Source organism: Mytilus californianus, unplaced genomic scaffold (genome assembly GCF_021869535.1).
Source record: "Mytilus californianus isolate M0D057914Y unplaced genomic scaffold, xbMytCali1.0.p SCAF_2, whole genome shotgun sequence".
Classification (NCBI taxonomy): Eukaryota; Metazoa; Mollusca; class Bivalvia; order Mytilida; family Mytilidae; genus Mytilus; species Mytilus californianus.
This window is the reverse complement of record NW_026262668.1, coordinates 64,125,412-64,145,844: the sequence shown is the minus strand read 5'-3', so window position 1 is coordinate 64,145,844 and position 20,433 is coordinate 64,125,412. Positions and strand designations below refer to the sequence as shown.

General features: G+C 33.2%; 1 protein-coding gene across 1 annotated transcript in view; it reads left to right on the top strand.

Moving 5' to 3' along the window:
• The window catches only part of LOC127730229 (ceramide synthase 2-like), a 28,264-nt gene extending 9,705 nt beyond the window's left edge, over nucleotides 1–18,559 (top strand). The window contains exons 3-12 of the mRNA XM_052238522.1: nucleotides 872–1,059; nucleotides 1,391–1,520; nucleotides 2,083–2,189; nucleotides 3,037–3,094; nucleotides 5,642–5,692; nucleotides 6,645–6,737; nucleotides 11,710–11,838; nucleotides 14,540–14,646; nucleotides 15,216–15,399; nucleotides 17,285–18,559. Of these exons, the coding sequence (XP_052094482.1) occupies nucleotides 881–1,059; nucleotides 1,391–1,520; nucleotides 2,083–2,189; nucleotides 3,037–3,094; nucleotides 5,642–5,692; nucleotides 6,645–6,737; nucleotides 11,710–11,838; nucleotides 14,540–14,646; nucleotides 15,216–15,399; nucleotides 17,285–17,413 (1,167 nt within the window). The 5' untranslated portion in view covers nucleotides 872–880 and the 3' untranslated portion in view covers nucleotides 17,414–18,559. The remainder of the gene's footprint in view (nucleotides 1–871; nucleotides 1,060–1,390; nucleotides 1,521–2,082; nucleotides 2,190–3,036; nucleotides 3,095–5,641; nucleotides 5,693–6,644; nucleotides 6,738–11,709; nucleotides 11,839–14,539; nucleotides 14,647–15,215; nucleotides 15,400–17,284) is intronic.
• The last annotated feature ends 1,874 nt before the right edge of the window (nucleotides 18,560–20,433 follow it).

Here is a 20,433-nt window from a genome sequence, read left to right as displayed (position 1 = left end):
TCACATGCTCTCTACACGTTAAGAAACCTTGCAACGTCTCTTTGAGGGGTCCAAATGTAGATGGCCTGATGCAAGGCTAAAAATCTATCCCTTTCAATTTGCCTTCATTTTCTAGTGGCATTCCAAATTTTTAGTCCACCATCCCGGTCGATCCCTTATTGCGGTACCTATCTTTTGCATTTATTGTTTATTTGTTCTCGTCCTGATATGCATGATTTTTTTTTGACACTTGACGGAAAGTAAGCAACGATCATTCAAATAAACTTTTTGAATTACATTTACGCTGGGACTATTATACTAAGTTTTAGTATAGTAGTCCCAGGTTTACGCTGTTCATTTGGCAATTTAGACTCTGATCAGGTTCTCAAATAGAGTTTTTGTTCATAAAAATCTGTTGATAAACTTTATGTACTGTTTTCATGACTTCATATCTCTTTTTCTCATGACGCAGACTTCCTTTCTATTGCCTCTATCCTTATCTGTCACATTGATGTTCAGCATTCTGATTTTCTTTGCATTTCAATCGTTTTTGCACTACTCCAGTATTCCTTTCAAGCTGTCTTCCAATGGTTTCTTCTGAAACTGACTATTGACCATGTACCATTCGATATACTAAGTACAGTAAAACATATTAAACAAGTCTCTGTTACTTTTCTTAGATAAAAGCTTAAACTATAATACATCTATATTTATATAGTATTAATCCTTAATATTTTTATCAACCCTTAAGTGCGTTAGCATGCACGGAAACCGAAAATGTTGGATTTGATTTTTCTACACTTAAACAAAAAGATGATGACGGGGTCTCGGGGCTTTTTGGCGCTTGTGTAAAAATGATGTGCACTTAACTATATTTAAATATTTTTGACAGATTAAATATATGAAAATGATTACCTGGCTGAATAAAAAGATAGACCATCTTCTACAACCGGAACTTCTCCGACCAGAAAATCTAGGACAGTTGCCGCCTGGTGAATATGTGCCAATTCCATCAGATATTGTTCTCCCGTCAATAATTACAGCATTTGCGTTTGTTTTAATACGTCACATATTTGATAGGTAATGTAATGCAGTACTTATAAATTATGATGTCAATTTTAAAACTAGATATAATCTAACAATTGAATGCTAACAATAAAAGATATTTTGGGATGCCATTATGATATTAAGCGAGCAACCAGTGAAAACCTTCCACATAAATATGTTTCGGTCAATATGTATGTTCACAACTTACTAGGTATGAAAACGTCACCATTTTCAAGGAACTTCTTGTTTGGTTGCCATTCTGATAAAATATATATTCCTTAGTTAAATCAAACGACCACACTTTGAAATGTAACACTGCATATTTTACTTAAGGGTTTAAAAAACACGCATTCCTTTTGCATAGACTTGTTGTATATCCAATTGGAACCTATTTTGGACTTAAAGAGAGCACTCCTAGGAAGACCACTTTTGACCATCCAGTTTTGGAACATGAATACAAGAACAGTAAAAGTCCAAGTTCTGATGTTATAATGGTAAGTGACGTAGACCATTAGATAACTTGGCTTTTTATATCAATAAATAAAACACCATGGACATTTATAATACATTTTGATTACTATTAATTACTTTTATTATAGTGTTAATTCTTCTTTTGTCCCTATCCAGCAATTTTTGTATATAATATCTTATTTCAATTTCACTTCACAGAGACATATATACACATGTGTATATATGTCTCTGCACTTCATTGAGAATTCGGTTTTCAGCTCCAGAATCGTAAAATTTATCTTCGAAGTGGTTTCTTATTGCATAAATCTGGTATATATGAGTCTGCTACGTTCAAAACTAGTATTATCGACCGTACGAGACCCTATGAGTAGTCAAGGTCGTTAAACACTCCCCTAGTAGTAATACTAGAATGATGGCTATTGATTCAGTGATAAATTTGCTAAGGGATAGATAGAGTAGTAATACTAGTATGATGGCTATTGATGCAATGATAGATTTGCTAAGGGATGGATAGACCCATAATATGACGTTCAACCTTTTCCATAACTCAATGACAATTGTACGATTTGTTTTACAAATTTTCAGGTTTTATCCAAGAAAACCGGTATATCGGAAAGAACCATACAGTTTTGGTTCAAAAAAAGGAAAAAGCAGGACAAAGTTTCTGGAATCAAACGATTAAGTGACAGCAGGTCTGTTGTAAACACCTTATAGTTTACTTTATGCATTTGTGACAGTATATTGAAATATTCTTGATCAGAAACCATGCATGTACACGGAAAACAAAACAGAGATAAACAAAGGCTGACGTTTAACTTTTCAAACATTGCAGACTTGTAAACATTCCCTGGTGAATTATCGGTGTCTAATTCAGCATTCTTTTGGCAAATGGTAAAACATACTACTGACTATAACTCAACATTAGTTGTGCTATTTTTTTTTAATCAATTAAATATATACATACCATATCGTTAGTCTCGTTGTAACATGGTTGCCTTGTGTGTTGGAAGTCGTTGGTTCTATCCCCAGTTGGGTCAAACCTTAGACTTTGGTATTTGCTGCATCTTATGTCAAATTTATAGTAGTAAGAGCAAAGACTGGTCGGCTAGGAGTCTGAATAAAATGGCTGAGTACGTTGAAAATGTCTTCTGATGAACTTTTTGTTACCTTGTGAGCTAGCACGTAAAAATTAACTCAGTGCGTGGATTTAGTAAGCTGAGGATATTCATATCTCATTAATAATTATCGTCCTGAATATTGAGTAGCGATTAACTGAGTTACTCGAATGATTCAGCGCCCTGTATCGGTCAGTGTCCTCTCGAGTTAATGTAGCGATCGATAGTGAGTCGGAATATCGGATTGTAGCGATCAATAAATCAACTTACCAATTATTATCAAATAGAGTTGATTCAATGAATTTTCCATGAGTAACTGATCTTTGAATGAGACTTAAAAGGTACACATCTTAAAATCAACTAGTTTATGCAACTGCCAAATTTGGCATGTACTAAAACTGTTAATACATTCCTACTTTTTCAGTTGGTCCTTTGCATTTTACTTTGTGTTATCTTGGTATGGAATCTATGTTTTATCCAATGTAAGTATACAGTAATAATGTTCAATAATAATAATTCACAAAATTTGCGTTATTAGTATTGGTTAATTATACCGAGAAAATGTTATAGCAAAAGTAAAAGTTCATTTGTGTGATGTCGTTACTTTTTTTAAATTGACAATGTATGTAATCACATTATTTTATTTTTTTATATATATACTAAAATATATAATATCTTTTTTCGTTAAATTATCAAGAATTCTCGAAATATACTGCCGAAATTTATCCAAAGGAACTTACTTTAAACAAATGAAATATTAACAGCAATAAATGTTCATTTCTAGATTTATATATTTCAGTTTTACACGAAAAAAAAACTCTACACAAAAATTACGACAAAAGGGACGATTTTTATTTCCCTATTGTTAATTTTCCTTTTTTGGACAGCGATGTTCCATTGGCACCGTCTTACGGTGTATCACAAATCGTTCGCTATGCCCGTGTCTGTAGTGACGTTTTGGATTTCAATGAGCGTAATCTATGTATTACCAGAGACTTATATACACATATATATATATATGTGTATGTATGTCTCTGGTATTACTGGTAAATTATTAAGTCATATCGTTACCACAAATTACTAAAAACCTTTACTATATTCTTTCATAGATATAAAGATTTGGTTTGCAAGTTTGGCTGTTCCTGTAAAAACCTTATTTCAAACGGGATAGCACATCCTAATTCTTACGGGGATGTTGTTTACCGAGCCCGGAAATCCGGATAAATTTATCAATCCTTTAAAATATCTTATTCTAAAAGGTTACCACTTTAACATTGTAATTAGATCTTTGAATATTGATTGTATTGGTATAAATATTGATTTTGTTATCAGTAAATTAAAACCATACTAAGTATTATTGTTATACACATAGCGGCACATTCGAGGTACTACAATCTGTCGATACCTACATTTTGACATTGCACAAGGTCATGTTTTTCTGACTGTAAATGACGTCTTTACACTAAATCCATTGGATGTTGGAAGTGTACTGATTGGTATTTTAGTCTTAGATACATGAGTTTATTATTAGTTGTTATTGGCTTTGAACTATCTGGCAGTAATTGCGGGCACTCTCAGATCTTCACTTAGTGTCTTTTTTGTTGTGGGATGTAAAGATACGCTGCCACGTCCGGTCTGTGTTTTCGTTAGATGTTTTATGCTTTGTATCGATCTGATGAGTGAAGCCCTTCAAGTGATTTTTAACCGGATTTCCAAAGGAAAATATTAATTTGGTTATGTACGGCAGTCGGGCGGTCGGGCGGGCGACTGCCAAACAATGTCCGAGTAAAACTTTAAAACGCTTTAATGAAATCTATTCAAATTTAGACATGTTGTTTGCTGTGACTAAATGAAGGTCAGGTTCGATTTTTCACTAGTTTAGCTTTTATCATTGATGAGTTGTAGACCTTTAAGTAGCGAAAATTGATACTTAAATTGATTCTTGGTGTTTCCATTTCTGAACCCTACAAAAAATCATTTATTTTTTTACTTGATCCTGTTTGGGGGTCCAGAATTGCATATATCGTTACATCACTGTCCCAGATTAGGGGAAGAGTTTGGCGCCAGCAAACTAGTTCTATATGTGCCTGTCCCAAGTCAGGAGCCTGTAGTTCAGTCACAGGGGTTTGTTACAATTTGCCGGGTTTACTATCCATACGAACCCGTGTTTTTTCGGGGTTCTTATGAATAGTAAACCCGGCAAATCATTGTAACAAACCCCTGTGGTTCAGTGGTTGTCGTTGGTTTGGGTCTGTCATATTTGAATTTCGCAAATTCAACGGTTATGTTATGAATTAGGCTGTTAGTTTTCTCAATTGAATTGTTTCATATTTTTCATGTCGGGGCATTTTATAGCCGACTATACAGTATGGGGGTTTCTTTTTGTTGAAGGCCGTACTGTCATGTGCCTATAATTGCTTACATCCACTTCATTTGAACTTTGGTGGATAGTTGCAATTGTCTCATTGGCAATCATACCACATCTCCTTTTTTTTTTATAAGACAATTAATATACCAACAAAATGAACATCAAAAACTAACAAAGATGGGAAAGCAATAATCAGTGTAAAAATTCACCTCCCCCGAAAGAAAATCACGAACATTTAGTAATGTTTGTCAAGTGTCAAAGAGAGGCGAGAGATACCAAAGGGACATTCAAACTCATTAGCCGAAAACAAACTGACAATGCCATGGCAAAAAAATGAAAAATGATCAAAAGGCAAACAACAGTATACAAAACACAACATAGAAAACCAAAGACTGAGCAACACGAACCCCACCAAAAACCGGGGTGTAACAAGCGTTCTAAAAGTATCCATTGATACCGTTTCACCGAAACATCATATCACGTGAAGAGAAATTTCTATCTGTGTCTTATATAGTTACACTTATTAATCAAAACGTATAATGATTATCATTCGCAAATTTGAGATTGCTTTTAAGGGGTGTTCAAAGCCATAATTAAAGTAAGAATGAAATTATAACATACCAACCAGAAGTGATCAGCATTTTGTTTTATCATATTGTAGAAACAATGGAGCACAAAAACAGAAGACTGCTGGAAAGGTTGGCCATTGTTGGTAAGACTTACTGTTGAAAATTATATGTAAGGCTTACTATGATACGGTAAGCAGGAAGAAAAAATGACCTTTTATGAAGTACTAGTACATTGTTTGTATCTTTTGTTTTGTTTTGTATTATTGTTAAGCTTTTTTTTGTGAATTTTTATTTTTTTACTTCTCGGCTGACTTGAACATTGACACCATGAAAACATTGATTTATAAAGAGGATAGATATCTTCCAAAAGGATCAAGAGTCACTGACACACACTGTTAAAAAGAAATCTGAACACATTGTTTATTTATGTAAATGTGTTAAATGCTGAGGGCACATCATCTTACAAAAATATTATTTTCGACCCAATTAAACATACATTCAGGATCACAAACTCCCACAACAGTATTTGGATAATTTCACATTTGAACGGATAAATTTAAATTCAATTTAAAATGTTGCTCAATATAAAAATAAGGAGATGTGGTATAATTGCCAATATGACAATTATGTATAATTTATTCAATAGAGTTGTGAACACCTATAGGTCCCCGTACTGCCTTAAAAAATTAGCAAAACTCAGACTCATAGTAAGCTATAAAAAGTCCTGACATGATGAAATGTGATTTTTGTAACAAACAAACGAAAAACAATTAAGTCAAACAGCAATCAGCAACTACCACTGAATTAGAGGCTCCTGACTTGGGACAGGCACATATAGAATATGGAGCAGTTGAACATGTTTGTGAATGCTCAACCATCCCCCTAAATTGAGACATTGGCATAACAACACACAACATAAAAAAAAAAAATAATATGTAAAGGGTTTGTTTTATCAGATCGGCACGAAAAATAAAAACTTACATAAAGACAAATTCACAGAATCTAAAAGTGCTCACAATTACTGAAAGATAGTTCAAAGCCAATTACTTCTTTCATTTTTCTTTTCAATTTTGAATACATATATTTTTGTTTCAGACAGTGTCTAACGATATGTATTACTACTACCTCTTAGAATTAGGATATTACATTTCATATATTTATATGCTGTTCACTGACCATAAAAGAAAAGTAAGTGGCTTCAATTATAAATATTTCTTTTTAATTCAAGGTTGAATGATAAAGTTATTTTTGTGTTAAACAATTAGTTCCCTACCAGAGGCAGAATAGGACTAATATATCATTCCAAATGTTTATCAGTACATCAGTCTGTTTGACCTATAAATTGTTTGCACTTATTTTTATACGACCGCAAAAAAATTTCGCAGTCATATATTGGTATCACGTCGTCGTCCGAAGACACTTGGTTTCCAGACAATAACTTTAGTATTAATAGAAATCTATGAAATTAAAACACAAGGTTTATAACCACAAAAGAAAGGTTGGGATTGATTTTGGGGGTTATGGTCCTAACAGTTTAGGAATAAGGGGCCAAAAAAGGGGCCCAAATAAGCATTATTCTAGTTTTCCGACTATAACTTGTGGAAGGGTGTATGGATCTCTCTGAAATTGTACAACAAGTTTCCATACCTCAAAGGGATGGTTAGAATTGGCTTGGGGGGTAATGGCTCAAACCGTTTAGGAATTAGGGGCAAAAAAGGGGGAAAAAACAAGGGTTTCCTTGTTAATGGACAATCACTTTTAAGTTCAATGTTAAATTTGGATTACCTCCCTTACACTGCTTTAAAATTATATATAGAAATCTTTTATTGTCTTGAGGTGATTAGCTGTCAATTTATTTTTAGAAGTTACTAATAAAAATGCTGATTAAAGATATATTATTTTTAGACATGATTATGTATGTCATTTTCTATTTTAAGACTTTTATGATGTATTTAAATGGGTAATTATGGTTGCAAACTCCATTGGAAATTTGAATTGAGATAATGACCATATCTTGAGGGAAAGATTTTTTTTTTTTTGGTAAAAGGGGAGGGGGAGGTGAAAAAAAATTTGGGGGGGGGACAATTTTTTTTTCTTATTACAGGTTTCGGAAATTAAAAAGAAAATTTCTTCAAATATTATTTATTTTGTAAAAAAAAAAAAAGGGGGCGGGGTGAAAAAAAAAAATTTGCCAAAAAAAAAGGGGGGGGGGGGGGGGGGGGGGGGGGTGTTAATTCGCAACAGCATAATGTATTGCACAAAATAAAAAAAAAAGGGGGGTAATTTTTTTTTTGGGGGGGGGGGGGGGGGGGTGCAATTTGCACCAGCATAGTGTATTGCACAATGGCAAAAAATTGAATATAAATTCAAATCATATAACCAATTCTAAGTTCTTTGACTACAGTTATTCTGTGTCAGAAACCTATTATGTGTCAAACATTTAATTTCAATCCAAATTCAGACCTGTATCAAGCATGAATATTGTGTACATTTTTGCCCCAACTGTTCAGGGTTGGACCTCTGCGGTCGTATCCAGCTGTGCTTGGCGAAGCAATTTATTGTAATGCTTCAATCGATTGATTAGATAGTTGGCATATAGTTTTATCATAAGAAGTTAAAGATTGAGATTGAGTATAGTTTTTTACAGAGGTAAGACATAGAAAATTGCTTAACCATATCCGCTTTCCACACTTCTCTGTAATAACTGAATCACTGATTAGATATTTGGCATACAGTCATTATATTATAGGAAGTTACATATTGAGTATGAGATTTGTCCCGGTTGAGCAATGTTGACATTGTGGACATGGACCATATAAAATAGCTTGAAACTATCAGTTTTCACACTTCGTTTTATAATGCCTTACCCAGGAGATATTTGATATACAGTCATTATAAGAATTTACAATTTATTATGGTTGGGCGGTTTTTGCAGGATTTGTCAATGGCGTAGCTAGACAAATGTTAAAGGTGAAGCCCAAATTGGCAGGGGGTCTGGGGGCCCCTCAAGGCCCCCCTTGGGTCCAGGGCAAAACCCTGGTAGGGGGCCAGGGCTGAAGCTCCTGGATTTTAGGGTTTTAAACCCACAAATATTAAATGAAAATATTGAATGTTAAGGTGTAGATAAAAGCATTTTTGTTTGATACAAGTCAGATAATTTTGTGAAAAGATATATATTGTTCCTCGAAGAAAAAGGAAAAACCAGGAGATTCGAGAGGGGTAAATAAGTTATATTTACTTAGACCAGTATAATAAGAAAAATTTAGGGTCCCGCGGAACCCAGCGTCTTTCCTACTTTAAGAATCTAATAAATTTTTTAAGAACTTTAACTGTAGACTGTATGTAATGTTAACTGCAAGAAAAACTAATTCCATATATAATTAATATACGGAAAAACAGGAAATATATTTTTACAAAATTTCCGTCTAGATACTAGCTTTTGATCCGGCATAATCAAGCTTCTGTCCAAGTTTGATAAAGATCCATGATAGTTTAAGAAAGTTATTAAAATTTTAAAAACTTAAAACACAGAGTGAATGTACTGTTAACAGGCAGAAACGGAATGTAGGATCACTATGTCTCGCTTTTGTGACAAAAGTCGCAGGCTCGACAAAAACCACACCATTATATATTGCTTGGAGATAAAATGTAAAAAATATATTAAGTTTAATATAGTGGGTACCCAGATTAGGGCAGGATGGCGCCTTCAAATTAGTTTTAGCCCAGCCACATTAGGTATATGCCTGTTCCAAGTCAGGAGCATGTAATTCAGTGTTATGGTTGTCGTTTGTTGCTGTGTATCGTATTTGTTTTTCAATCATTATTTTGTACATAAATCAGGCCGTTAGTTTTCTCGTTTGAATTGTTTTCGGGGCCTTGTATAGCTGACTATGCTGTATGGACTTTTGTCATTGTTGAAGGCCGTACGGTGATCTATAGTTGTTAATTTCTGTGTCATTTGGTCTCTTGTAAAGAGTTGTCTCATTGGCAATCATTACCACATCTTATTTTTTTTTATATTTTGATAGGCAGCGGAATACAACTTACGAGGTCAACTAAATGAAAATAAACAAATGTGATGGCTCATCCTTGCCTTTTGCTGTATTGGGCAAAGTTTAACATCGTTCAAAAGCTGAGCAAAATTTATGATACAACATTATATATGATTCAGAATTTCCTGCCATGTTTGTCAGTGAATGAACTAAAAAAATGTCTTGTTTTATTTCAAAAATACAAACACTGTAGTAGGGTAATTGTTCAAGGAATATTTCACTAAGTAGATACAGCCAGTCGAAACCTCTGTGTGGATATGCATTATTAAAAGAGTCAGACTCAATCTCTCACACCAGTGACTTAAAACAAAAAAGCAAACCTGCTGTCATTGTTGGTTGCAAAACAGTCAGTTACTTTATCAATGGGCGTCTCCTTGTTCGCATGAAGGATTCATAGCCCCGAAAGTTGTTCGGTTGTCATCATAGAACGCAGACATGTTTTACAACACTGAAACTGCGTTGATTCAGCGGTGGTATTGGTCACAGGCATTGCCAATTCTGTGTTGCATTGTAACAAACAGAGCACCCCGCAGACACAATATTCGTCTGCTATGAAAAGAGAGGAAATAAAGCGCTGGTGGTGGGAACGAACACAGGGAGTCTGAGAAGTGATATCGACTTGTTGACTTCTACAATTTTTTTTTATATTTAACCGCACAGTGCCCATTTATCTTCCCCTTTACTCTCTCTCACTCGGAGTCTTCTCCTCTCTCTCATACCTCTAGCTCATTTTTATTTTAATTTTCAATTTTTTAATTTATTTTTTTTTTTGACAAAACGATGTTGAAGCCTTGGCTTCCGAGCTTCCGCCTAGCTACACCACTGTTTGTGGTCCTTGGACATAGACTTTTAAATTGCTTTAAGATGTAAAATTGCCTTAAGATATAAACTTTCAACGTTTTTTACAATCAATACGGCATGCATTGATAGTATAAACAATCGATCAATCCACATTGATAATAAAAAAAATAAATGTGGAATGTGTCCATGGAACACAGATGATGCCCCCGCTTGCATATCATATAAAATTATAAACGGACATAACTGAAACAATAAAAGTGACCCTACCCAAATTTGAACTTGATCTGAGTTTTGTGGTAATAAGTATTGTGTATAAGTTTCATAAAATTTGGTTGAGGCAAACTTAAGTTAGAGAACAGAAACGAAAAATTCTGCAATTTTTCCATTTGTAAAGGGGCATAACTCTAGAACGGTTAAAGTGACACCACCATAATTCAAACTTGATCTGTATTTTGTGTTAATAAGCATTGTGTATAAGTTTCATAGCATTTGGTTGAAGCAAACTAAAGTTAGAGAACGGAAACGAAAAATTCATCAATTTTTCCATTTGTAAAGGGGCATAACTCTAGAACGACATCACCATAATTCAAACTTGATCTGTATTTTATGATAATAAGCATTGTGTATAAGTTTCATAGCATTTGGATGAGGCGAACTAAAGTTTGAGAAAAAGAAAACGAAAAATTCAGCAATTTTTCCCTTTGTAAAGGGGTATAACTCTAGAACGGTTAAAGTGACGCCACAAAATTCAAACTTGATCTGTGTTTTGGGGTTATAAGCATTGTGTATAAGTTTCATAACATTTGGTTGAGGCAAACTTAAGTTAGAGAACGGAAACTTACTTTTGGACGTACGTACGGACGTACTGACGGACGTACGTACAGATGGACAAGGGTAAAACTTAATGCCCCCTCGGCTAAAAACGTTGAAAACAAACGATATGGACCTACAAAGACTTATATTATTGAACTACATGGGTCGGGTTGGGCCTGCAGTTGTTGACAATATCTCCATCTTTGAATAAATCTTCTGAGCCAAATAATGATAATATCGAAATTCCAAACTACACCAGTAACAATGTATACTTGTCTCATTATAAATGTAAACTCATCCAACGTTAACATTACAGCCGGTGAGGGACATTGTATTGCATATACAATACCCTCAAAATGGTTGTTTAAAATGCATTTTGAAAAAAAAAGATGATTAGTTTTAGTGAATTTTAAATACAATCTTTATAATTTATATATGTGTATTTCGTAGTTGAACAAGTACTGTTTGTTTAACAAATCTTCTTTGTATTTTAGGATTTCTTAGAATTTTTTATCCATCATAATGTGACAGTTATACTTCTGATTTTATCATGGTCTGTCAATGTTGTACGTATTGGTGCATTGGTTCTATGTATACACGATCCAGTGGATTATCTTCTAACGGTAAGTCATATTCAAACATGCTGGTTTATATTTAAAGATAAGTAGATGAGGTACGTTGCTAATGTCCACGTCACTTGGTGTTTGGTGGATAGTAGTCTCATTGTCAATCATGCCACATCTCCTTAATTTATATGGTTGGCAATGAGAATCTCCTTATCTCATATGGTTGCCAATAAGACAACTATCCATAAAGGATATAGACCAAAGTTCAAAGGTGTAGACAATTGCAGGTCACTGTAAGGCAATGAACAAATCCAATGCCATATAGAAAGCTATTATTCAAGGCCTCAGGGGTGACAAGATGTATAAATTTTGAGGTTATATATATATATAAATAAATGCTGTTTGTGCTGTATTTAGACCCCTCTAACAAGAAATTTGTTTTGCATGCACACATATAAAAATTGCGGTTTTTATCCAACGCAATCATAGGTTTGAACGTTGTTTTCAATTTAGACTTATTTATATTTTTTCGTTTGGGCTTGTATTATATTTGCCTTCTGGTTAATATGATCCGTTCATCCTATTTCGACTCTTCAAAATTCAAGAGTCTATCCTAAATTGAGGTAAATTATATGGCCTTCAAAATATCGTTTCGATTCCTAACATCACTGAAGAGACATTAATTGTCGAAATCCGGATATGGTGTACAAATTTTTGCACCTCATGCTTACGGTATACCATCTTTTCCTCAAGTTTGTTGTTTTCTGTTTGGTATTCAATTAATAATAGAGATCCATTTTGTTACATCTTGTGATCTGTTTATTTGGCAATCGCCAATGGCAGTCAGCAGGGTTTAAGAACATCTGTTGTTCGACCTGTTAGTCAAATGCGTTTTGTTTAAATATACTTTTTCACTTTTTTGGTCGTTTGGAAAAAGGTGTTTGTGCTGTATTGAGACCCCTCTACCAAGAAATTTGTTTTGCATGCACACGTATAAAAATTGCAGTTTTTATCCAACGCAATCATAGGTTTAAACAATGTTTTCAATTTAGACTTATTTATATTTTTTCGTTTGGGCTTGTATTATATTTGGCTTAGGGTTTATATGATCCGTTCATCCTATTTCGACTCTTCAAAATTCAAGAGTCTATCCTAAATTGAGGTAAAATTAAATGGCCTTTCAAATATCGTTTCGATTCCTAACGTCACTGAAGAGACATTAATTGTTGAAATCCGGATATGGTGTACAAATTGTTGCACCTCATGTTTGCAGTATACCATCTTTTCTGCAAGTTTATTGTTTTCTGTTTGGTATTAAATTAATAATGAAGATCCATTTTGTTACATCTTGTGATCCGTTTATTTGGCAATCGCCAATGGCAGTCAGCAGGGTTTAAGAACATCCGTTGTTCGACCTGTTAGTCAAATGCATTTTTGTTTAAATATACTTTTTCACTTTTTTGGTCTTTTGGAAAATGTTGTTTGTGCTGTATTTAGACCCCTCTACCAAGAAATTTGTTTTGCATCCACACGTATAAAAATTGCGGTTTTTATGCAACACAATCATAGGCTTGAATGTTGTTTTCAATTTAGAATTATATATATATTTCATAGGTTTGAACGTTGTTTTCAATTTAGACTTGTTTATATTTTTTCGTTTGGGCTTGTATTATATTTGCCTTCGGGTTTATATGATCCTTTCATCCTATTTTGACTCTTCAAAATTCAAGAGTCTATCCTAACTTGAGGTAAATTGTAAGGCTTTCCAAATACCGTTTCGATTCCTGACATCACTGAAGAGACATTAATTGTCGAAATCTGGATATGGTGTACAAAAACCTTTGCACCTTTTGTTTGCGGTATATCATCTTTTCCGCAAGTTTATTGTTTTCTGTTTAGTATTAAATTTTTAATTAAGATCCATTTATTACATTGGTGATCTGTTTATTTGTTTATTTGGCAATTGCCAATGGCAGTCAGCAGGGTTTAAGAACATCCGTTGTTCGACCTGTTAGTCAAATGCGTTTTGTTTAAATATACTTTTTCACTTTTTTGGTCTTTTGGATGTAGTTTGTGCTGTATTTAGACCCCTCTACCATGAAATTTGTTTTGCATGCACACGTATAAAAATTGTGGTTTTTATCCAACACAAGGTTTGAAAGTTGTTTTCAATTTAGACTTATATATATATTACATATATATATACATGTATAAGCTTTATAACTAAGACTGTGTCCTAACTATACCAAAATAGAGGAACACAATTCTTCTCTTTCATCATCTGTCTATTCTGTGCACCCTTCTGCCCTTATAGTTATATATATATATATCAATATATGCATATCATTTGAGTAAAGACCATATAATGCAAATAAAAACTTCTATTTTAGGACCTATACCGTTCAAACTAAAATGTCATTTTGTTTCAAAACTTTCTGGAAAATAATTAGGATGACTGTATTAGTTTTTTTCTAATAAAAAAAAAGGCAGAAGATATCAAAAGTGATAATTAAACTCATAAATCAATTAAAAAAAAGGACAACACCATGGCAAAAAACAAAACACGAAGAACAGACAGACAGTCTACAAATCACAACATTGGGGATGATCTGAGGTGCTCAGGAAGGGTTAGCAGATCCTGCCCCACATGTGACAACTTAAGTATGGTTTTGGCAAATGGTCCCGATTTGTTGAGAATTAGTGATGTATTCATTACCAGTTAATATGTATTAAAATTTACAGTAATTTTTCTTTTCAGTTTGCCAAATCAGCTGTTTACTGTAAAAAGCACCGTGTAGCAGACATTTGCTTTGTTGTATTTTTGTTTTTGTGGATTTTTACAAGACTTTTCGTTTACCCATATGTGTAAGTTTATAGCATCCTATTGGAAAAGAAAATACAAAAAACTAAACTTTAGTAATTTTGATTGAAATATTAGCAATAACGCACACACTTACACGTAGATCCCTTTGTTAATAACTGAAATTTTTGTTATTATTTAAAAATTCAAAAATTTCAAGACACTGTCAGTATTTCAAAATTTGAAATTCATTTCCCATGTTAAGGGATAAAAACTTCTTACCATGATTAAAGATAGAAACGTCTTGCCCATGATAAAAGATTGAAACTTCTTATCCGCGATCAAAGAAAGAAAATTCTAACTTTTAATAATAGATTGATTGTTAAGGTTAATTTTGACGTCTATATGGTATAATGAAAGTAAAATTTTACAGTATTAAAGCTAAGTCCTATTAGGCATCACGTAAAAGTATCAAACGAACATTATAAAGATCAACTTTTAAACTGCAAATAGATACACAGCATGATGTAATAACATATTAGGCTTACAAGAAATGTATCAAAATTGTTACACTTGCTTGAATTTTAGATCATGGCACGTTTATGAATTGCAGCATTTAAAAACTTTTTTTCAGAGTCCTATATTCGGTTTATGTAGAACTTCCAGCATTAGCAGAGAATAACAGTAATATACAAATATTGGACAGAAGTTTTGTTATACAGTTTCTGAAGGCATTGCTAGTTGTTTTACAAATACTTCATGTTCTGTGGACGATTTTAATTTTTAAGTCTGCGGCAACAAAATTTACACGCGGGGAGGTAAGAGTATTGGTATTACGTTCAAAACATTGTTTTATTACCCCTTTTTACTCTTTTTAAACTTTGAAAATATGTATGTATCAAAATTTAATCAAATGAACAAGTAAGTTCTCGGAATGAATGTTAATATCTCAAAATATAAAATTGTGAATTATGATATTAATATCGTGATTTCTTTAAGTCAAATTAGTATTATCATGTCTTTCCCTTGTCAATCACAAGTACCATATTTAACACTGACAAAAGTCTTGTCTATATTTCATGAAAAATGAAACAGAATTGGCATATATTTCAAATAATGATAGATTGCAACTGTATGTTTGATTATCTATGGTATTATCGAAATCTACTTTTGCTTGCAATTTTCTACTTTTCTGTTTCATTTTTCATTTAAACATATGAACTCTGTGGATAGCACGACTTCACCGTCCAACTTAGAGCATTAAGTTGTGTAGGAAACGTTAAAACATCACAGCTACTGCTAACATAGTTTTGGGTTCCCTCCAAGTTATCCTCGTAAAAATACCTATGAGGATTAACTGCCTTGGGTAATGTATAAGAACATAAACTCTATAACTAAGACTGTGTCCTAGCTATCCCAAAATAGTGGAACACAATTCTTCTCTTTTATCATCTGTCTTTTCTGTGCAACCTTCTGCCCTTATATTCCTGCTCTATGCATTTGTTTTCCGATAATTTTCAATGTGAACAAATAATTTTTACTACTGGAAAAAGCTTTTTACAACCCCAAATTACCATAAATCTAGCACAAATACATCAGTTTGGTTATTTTTTGTTATATATAAAAATGATCAAGTTGTCACTTTTTAAACAAGAAATTGTGCTAATACACCCTCATCATAAAACTGTGCCACTCCGCTATTAAATGCTAGCTGGAACACTGTAAGATATTTTATAAATTTGTGAAAACCAAGTACAACGCAAATTTCTTAAAATTAAAGTTATTACATTTGGAACACAAAACTTACTTTGCCTTACATGCAGACAATAATTGGAAACTATAAAGACACCTTAGGAGCTGAATAAGGAAACTGAAAAACAAAGAGTATAAGTTATGATGTTATTAGTCCCCTACGGATGAAGTCGAAGTGGACTTTAGGTTTGCACTCCGTCTGTCTGTCTGTCTGTCTGGCTGTCTGGCTGTCTGTCTGTCCATCCATCAGTCCGGCAAATCTGTTATCCACATGTTTTTTCTTCATGCTTGAAGATATTGATTTGATATCTGGTATATTGTTTTATCATGACAAGTAACAGATCAGGTTCGAATTTTGTTCCGGTCTGATAATTTTGTGCAGAGTTATGGTCCTTGGACTTAGAAAATTCACTCATATAATCAGTTTTCCGCACTTTTTTTCGTCATGCTTGAAGAAATTGATTTAATAATTGGTACAATGTTTTATCATGACAAGTTACAGATCAAGGTCGAATTTTGTTCCGGTCTGATGATTTTATACAGATTATGGTCTTGGACTTTAAAAATTCACTCAAATAATCAGTTTTCCACACTTTTTTTTCGTCATGCTTGAAGATATTGATTTGATAATTGGTATATAGTTTTATCATGACAAGTTACAGACCAAGTTCAAATTTTCTTTAGGTCTGATGATTTTGTGCAGAGTTATGGTCCTTGGGCTTAGAAAATTCACTCAAATAATCAGTTTTCCACACTTTTTGTCATCATGCTTGAAGATATTGACTTGATATTTATTATATAGTTTACACCATGATAAGTTAAAGATCAAGTTAGCATATTGTTCTAGAACAATTAATTTTTAACCGGTAGGGGACTATGTATTGCCATGCAATACTCTAAGAATGCTTGTTTTTTTTGGTACGTATACACATTTACTAATTTTCACCACAGCTTCAAGATGCTAGAAGTGACACAGAAGATGACGAAAAGGATGATGATGATGATGATGATGTGATTTCTGATGAAAACTTCAAAGAAATGTTCAACAATAATACAGGAACCAATGGTATTGGCCAATAAATTTGCAATATTACCTCAAAAGGCAGCCTTTTTAAAACGTGACTTTATTATACCGTATCTATATATTTTGTGTTTGTAATTTTTGTAAACTGAATATTGTCATCAGATTTATAAAACATATATATAATATATGTTTTATATATAATATGTTTTATATGCTATAAATATGCTGAATAGTAAAGAGTTTGTAAAAATATATACTGTTGCAAGTAGCCAAGGCTCTGTGTTGAAGGCCGTACTTTGACCTATAATGGTTTACTTTTACAAATTGTGACTTGGATGGAGAGTTGTCTCAAAAACAGTCAAGTACTGGTCTATTATGACACCTCTTGTTTGTAAAAAATATGCAAAGGGGATATTCAAAGGTAAACTGACAACACCACGACGAAAACACAAACAAGAACACAAAACAAAACATAAAAAAACTAAGGACTGATCAACATGAACCCCACCGAAAAGTTTGGATAATCTCAGGTGAAGGGTAATACTAATGTTTTATACGAACTCTGAAAGTTTAGGTGTATCCCGATTTGCAGGGATGATTGAACTATAGTTTGTAAGGACTACATGTGACATCATGTCCTAATTGCAGCACTCTTAGTTTTTAACTCTTTTTTAAAATGAACAGCACTCATAAATCCAATTACTAGATACATCTGAATGTTTATACTAAAGAATCTAAAATAAATTTAAATAAATGAAAGGTAAAAAGTTTTACTAAGAAGGGTGATAAATGTAAAACAATTGTCATTGATGGTCTACAATACATAATACTTAATTTTCTGGTATTTGTGGCTTATATTTAAAAAAAACCCCGGTATACACATGATAGGTAATGTTGCAAAAACAGTGTTCTTATTTACATATTTACAATAGTCCAGTAGTATGTATAAAGATACCCTAAAAGTGAGTCTAATTACAGCTTTTAGAATTTCATTTTTTATTCCTATTCTATGAAAATATCTAAATCATAAATATAATCCAACTAACCCTAACTAAGGTTGTTTTGCGACAAGTCAGCATGTTCTACACTTGTGTCCTCTTCCTGGTCGACGCTGGTGATCTTTGAAAATATGTAAACAAGCTTTAGGATGACAATGCATGATAATTTTTTACGTGTTCTTGAATTACAAATAGAAAGAAACAGTTGAGGTGCTTTAACTTTGTTACTTTGCCCATTTGATCTTCTGAAATTGCTTCAGTGAACGTAAAAGTGTTCATTTTTAGAACACCGGTAACATAAAACAAAAATATAAAAATAGCTACTCTGTGAAATAAAGCAGTACAATCTCTTACATTTTTTACAGTTTATACATGTCCTTGCTTTGTGCTAGTGGGTCCTAATAAGGTGCTTGCAATTTTTGACAAGACGTTGATTTTTTTCGAATCAAACGTTGCATGCACAATAAATTGTATTGGCTAAATGATTGTATTTATTCGGATTTTTGACACCTATTTGAACTTTGGACATGCACTATGGTTGTATAATTAACCCATTGTTTTAAATTATCGCAACAACATATACTTACTACATAAGTAATACATGCCTTTAAAATGATTATTTTCATAAATATAGGATGCTTCCTTAAACATATTTTAAAAACATATTGTTTATAAAGTAGATCCTGGTGAAATAAGATGATCATAACTATACCAATTGTTGACAAAGCCTTCTCCATGGGATAGGAAGAATCTTAAGTTTCACCCATGGGTTTCGTCACCCAGAGTTCATCTATGTTTTATACCAAAATTGGCACCTATTATGTAAATGCACTTTGTCGTAGAAAGTTTTCACAGAAAATTAGTAAGAGCCTATTTGTGGACAAGCCTTCACAGTTTGCATGAACCTCATATGTATTAAAGTCAATACAGTGGCAATGACAAAAAAAACACAAATTACCAATAGCCTTTATTATTAGCTGTCAGTTTTACTAAAATTGAGAATGGAAATGGGGAATGTGTCAAAGAGACAACAACCCGACCATAGAGCAGACAACAGCCGAAGGCCACCAATGGGTCTTCAATGTAGCGAGAAACTCCCGCACCCGAAGGCGTCCTTCAGCTGGCCCCTAAACGAATATGTATACTAGTTCAGTGATAATGGACGTCATACTAAACTCCAAATTATACACAGGAAACTAAAATAAAAATGATACAAGACTAACAAAGGCCAGAGGTTCCTGACTTGGGAAAGGCGCAAAAATGCGGCGGGGTTAAACATGTTTTTTGAGATCTCAACCCTCCCCCTATACCTCTAGCCAATGTAGAAAAAAAAAACAAACGCACAACAGTACGTACAGTAAAACTCAGTATAAGAGAAGTCCGAGTCCGATGTCAGAATAGGAAACAAAAGAAAATAAACAAAATGACAATAATACATAAATAACAACAGACTACTAGCAGTTACTGACATGCCAGCTCCAGACCTCAATTAAACTGATTAAAAGATTATGTCTTCATCATATTAATATCAGGCACAATCCCTCATGTTAGGGGTTTAGTATTATACCGTCATAAAATATATGAGAAGAACATAACCCTTGTCATGCCAACAACTGGTTTTAGAATAAATGTGTTTAATTCCGATGCAAAGATCCTATAAGTGAATTAATATTAAAGCCAAAATATGCAATCTTTAATGACCTGACAACAGTATCGTAACTATATTCCTTCTTAATAAGTCTGTTTAAAGGTTTTGTTAGCTTTTGAGGTGAATACTGACATTTTTGTGCTTTGTAAAGAATATTACCATAAAAGATTGGATGTGAAATACCCGAACGTATAAGATATCTGCATGTTGAGTTATATTTACGAATGATGTCCTTATACCGATGATAAAATTTAGTAAATGTTTTGACTAGTTTATGATATCGAAAACCCTGGTGTAATAATTTTTCAGTAATACATAAATTTCTCTCGCTAAAATCTAATACGTTGTTACATACACGAGCGAATCGTACAAGTTGATATATATATAAACACCATAAGATGGTGACAAGGGAACGTCACCATCTAAAAAT